General features: G+C 48.7%; 1 protein-coding gene across 1 annotated transcript; it reads left to right on the top strand.

Moving 5' to 3' along the window:
* Positions 1-819: 819 nt before the first annotated feature.
* Positions 820-2,408, top strand: LOC124700585 (EEF1A lysine methyltransferase 1-like). The gene is made up of 3 exons (XM_047232678.1): positions 820-1,275; positions 1,355-1,436; positions 2,019-2,408. Exons 1-3 carry the CDS (start codon positions 820-822, stop codon positions 2,180-2,182), a joined length of 702 nt encoding a protein of 233 aa, XP_047088634.1. The 3' UTR covers positions 2,183-2,408.
* Positions 2,409-3,147: the final 739 nt, after the last annotated feature.

The following is a 3,147-nucleotide window of genomic DNA, read 5'->3' as shown; positions in this document are numbered from 1 at the left end:
AACATGTGGATCCACGCCGGAGTTATTTCCCTCTGCGTAGAACTTGATAGATCTTGATGTTTTCACCATTTTTCGTGTCATTTTCGTTGCTGCTATGATTGTTGCCTCGGAAGTAAAATTTCTTCATGAAAACAAGAGTCGACATTAGGATGAAGAGAATGGATATATGTACCCAGTGGACACACCGAAACATTTGGCCCCATTTTGAAGCAGGCTATACCCAAGAAAAACAGAACATTTGTAACGAAATGCAAACTTTGTTGTGTTGTAGGGACAAAGGTTAGGCCAACATGTATAATCAAAAAGGAAGGGAGTCATATTTTGGTTTGACATTGAGAAGTAGAAGACACAAAATTTAGTACTCTATGTAGTGGGAAGCCAAATTAAGAAAGAAGTGACACTGAGGAAGGCTTCATCCCAAATTTTAGGGGCATAGAAGATTTGCAAGCAAAGCAAGACCAAATTCAACAATATGAAGATGCTTACGCCCAATTAAACCATTTTTATTGGTGAGCATAAGGACAAGAAACATGATGTGTAGTGCCAATTTTTATTTCATGCATATAAGGAAGATTGTTTTTCATAAGAACTTGTTGAACAATGATGACTGGTGACATAGACGATTGTTTTTCCTAAGAACTTCCCCATTGCCACTCTCTGCCTATATTTGGTCTTCTCCAGCTCCTCTGGGCCTCCACGTCCCGGCCCGTACCTAACTCAAGCCCACAAACCGGCCCTTGGGCCCTTTATGTGGGAATCTGAGACTTTGCCCGGTGAGTTTACCTGGCCGCGCCGCCTCCCTTGGTCGGAGAGCAAACAATGGCGAGCGGTCCGGAGGAGGAGAGAGTGAGGCCGGGGGTCGAGGACGAGGACGACGACGAGAGCCCACAGCTGAGCGCGGCGGCTGCGCTGGCTCTGCGGGAGTTCCTGGAGCAGCGAGTCGAGGGAGAAAAGGATGTGGAGCTGGTCGCGGAGGACTGGCGGCTGAGCCAGTTCTGGTACGACGACCGCACCGCGCGGGCGCTCGCGGCGGAGGTCGCCCGCCTCGCCTCCGGCCTGCCCGGCGCCGCCGCCGTGGCCTGCGTCGCGTGCCCGACGCTCTACGCCTACCTCAAGAAGGGCAGCCCGGGCGTGCCCGCGCGGCTGCTGGAGCACGACGAGCGGTTCGGGCGGTACGGCGCCGACTTCACCTTCTACGACTACAACCGGCCGGAGGAGCTGCCGCCCGGCATGAGGCACGCCTACCGGATCGTCGTCGCCGACCCTCCTTACCTGGTATTTCGGTTGTTTCTTGGGTGGATAGATCCTGGTTTGAGTAAATTGTGGGGAGAAATGGTGATTGTTGCTGGTGCAGAGTCAGGAGTGCTTGGAGAAGGTTGCTAAGACGGTGTCGTTTCTCGCGCCGCCTGAAGGCTCGTTCCTGCTCTTACTCACAGGTAAATTGATGCTTGCTCCAGTTCTGCGTCAAGTCAACTGAACTCATTAGTGTTTTTTTTTTTTGTACTGAGAAGAGTTTGATCCAATCAGTTATTGTTTGATACTTCATGGTTCTGTAAACGGGAACCTGGTTCTGTGTGTTAGCTAGTTGGTTCTTGTTTCGTAATAAAAATAGTAAACACTCTGCTCTGATCGTATCAGCTTATAACACTGTCATGAGGATAGACCGTCGGTGGCTTGTTACTGCAAGTGCCACAGTACACCAGCAGCTTCTTTTCATCTTTTGAAACTGAACATCATCTGCCTCTACTTTACTTGTATGCAAATGGTTTTCTCTTCAAGAAATATGGTCGCTCATTTTAGCTTGCTGTCGATGACTGGTAATTAGCATAATATCTACAGTTAGGCACTTGCTCACAGCTTCCCTGACAACTTGAAGGCATGGATATAATTTGTTGAAAAATATCCATTCCCTCGTGTTGATTGTTGAGAGATGTGAATGTATCGAGATGTGACGGATCTTTCGAACCATTTCTTTCTTGTCTAACGAAATTTCACGTGATTCGCTCTTCTTTTACCAGGGGAAGTTCAGACGGACCGCGCGCTGGAGCTCCTAGACGTGCGCCCCTGCGGTTTCAAACCTCAGCACTCGAACAAACTGGGAAACGTGTTCCGCCTGTTCACGAACTACGATCCTGCAGACAGGCTCGGTGGCTGGGACCGTAGCGCCGGCGCCTCCATTTAGCTCTGCTAATTTTTTCCGTGGCTCTGTGTACATGCTTGCTTAGAAACAGAACATGATATGGCAGTCACGGAGTTGTTTATCCTGATGATGTGCTCATATGCTGCATCTTTTTGTCTGATAGACTAGAACTTTGTCAACGTTTGTGTTTGATAAATCTGGCTGCTGCCATGTATTATGATAACCAAACTCTCCACAAGTGTACCTGTTTTAGGGCAATCGGTTGCATTAGAACAAGTGCATTATTGAGACTGAACTTCTAAACAAACTGCAGATGATTGCTGAGTGAACATTTGTGTGCAGGTGCAGCAGTACAGAGTTCATTGTCAGACTGGTTATTTAAATGCTACACATGATATCGATCATATACGATCCAGATGGACGGATAGAAGCTGCCACACATATCCAATCTCCTTCCCCTCTAGCTCCGGCCACCGCTCCGGTGCCGTGGGCCGTAGTGGGGAGAGAATTTCCGTCTTTTATCCATAGAAGCAAGTTTTTTCTTTGTTACTGGTGTCACGGCAACATCTCTCACATGGCGATGTCATCACGAATAAAAGTCCTCCAGATTCAATCTTGTCTCGGTGTTGCTTGGTTTGGAGTTGCCGAGGAGCTTTGGAGTTTTTGTCCCCAGCGGCCTTCATGGACGATGGGTTTGTTCTTGTTGTGATCTATTGGTGTGGCTACATCGGCATCGTCGGCGACAACATTGTCCTCAACAACCCCTTCTTTCGAGCCTTTGCTAGCAAGATCGTTAGCGCGGCTGCCTGCTATATCTCCGTAATACGCGACGGTCTATCCTCCTCGAAAGAGGTTTGCACCCCGCTATATTAGTATAGCAACCACACGATAGAACGAGACTGATGGGGCCGACATCAGTGGATCGATGAAAACAAAGATGACTTGCAACTGTTGCGCCCTCCGGAGAATTCCCACCACGCTTCTAGCACTCTGAAGCGCCACATACC

Source organism: Lolium rigidum, chromosome 3 (genome assembly GCF_022539505.1).
Source record: "Lolium rigidum isolate FL_2022 chromosome 3, APGP_CSIRO_Lrig_0.1, whole genome shotgun sequence".
Lineage (NCBI taxonomy): Eukaryota > Viridiplantae > Streptophyta > Magnoliopsida > Poales > Poaceae > Lolium > Lolium rigidum.
This window is presented reverse-complemented; position numbering and strand designations above follow the sequence as displayed.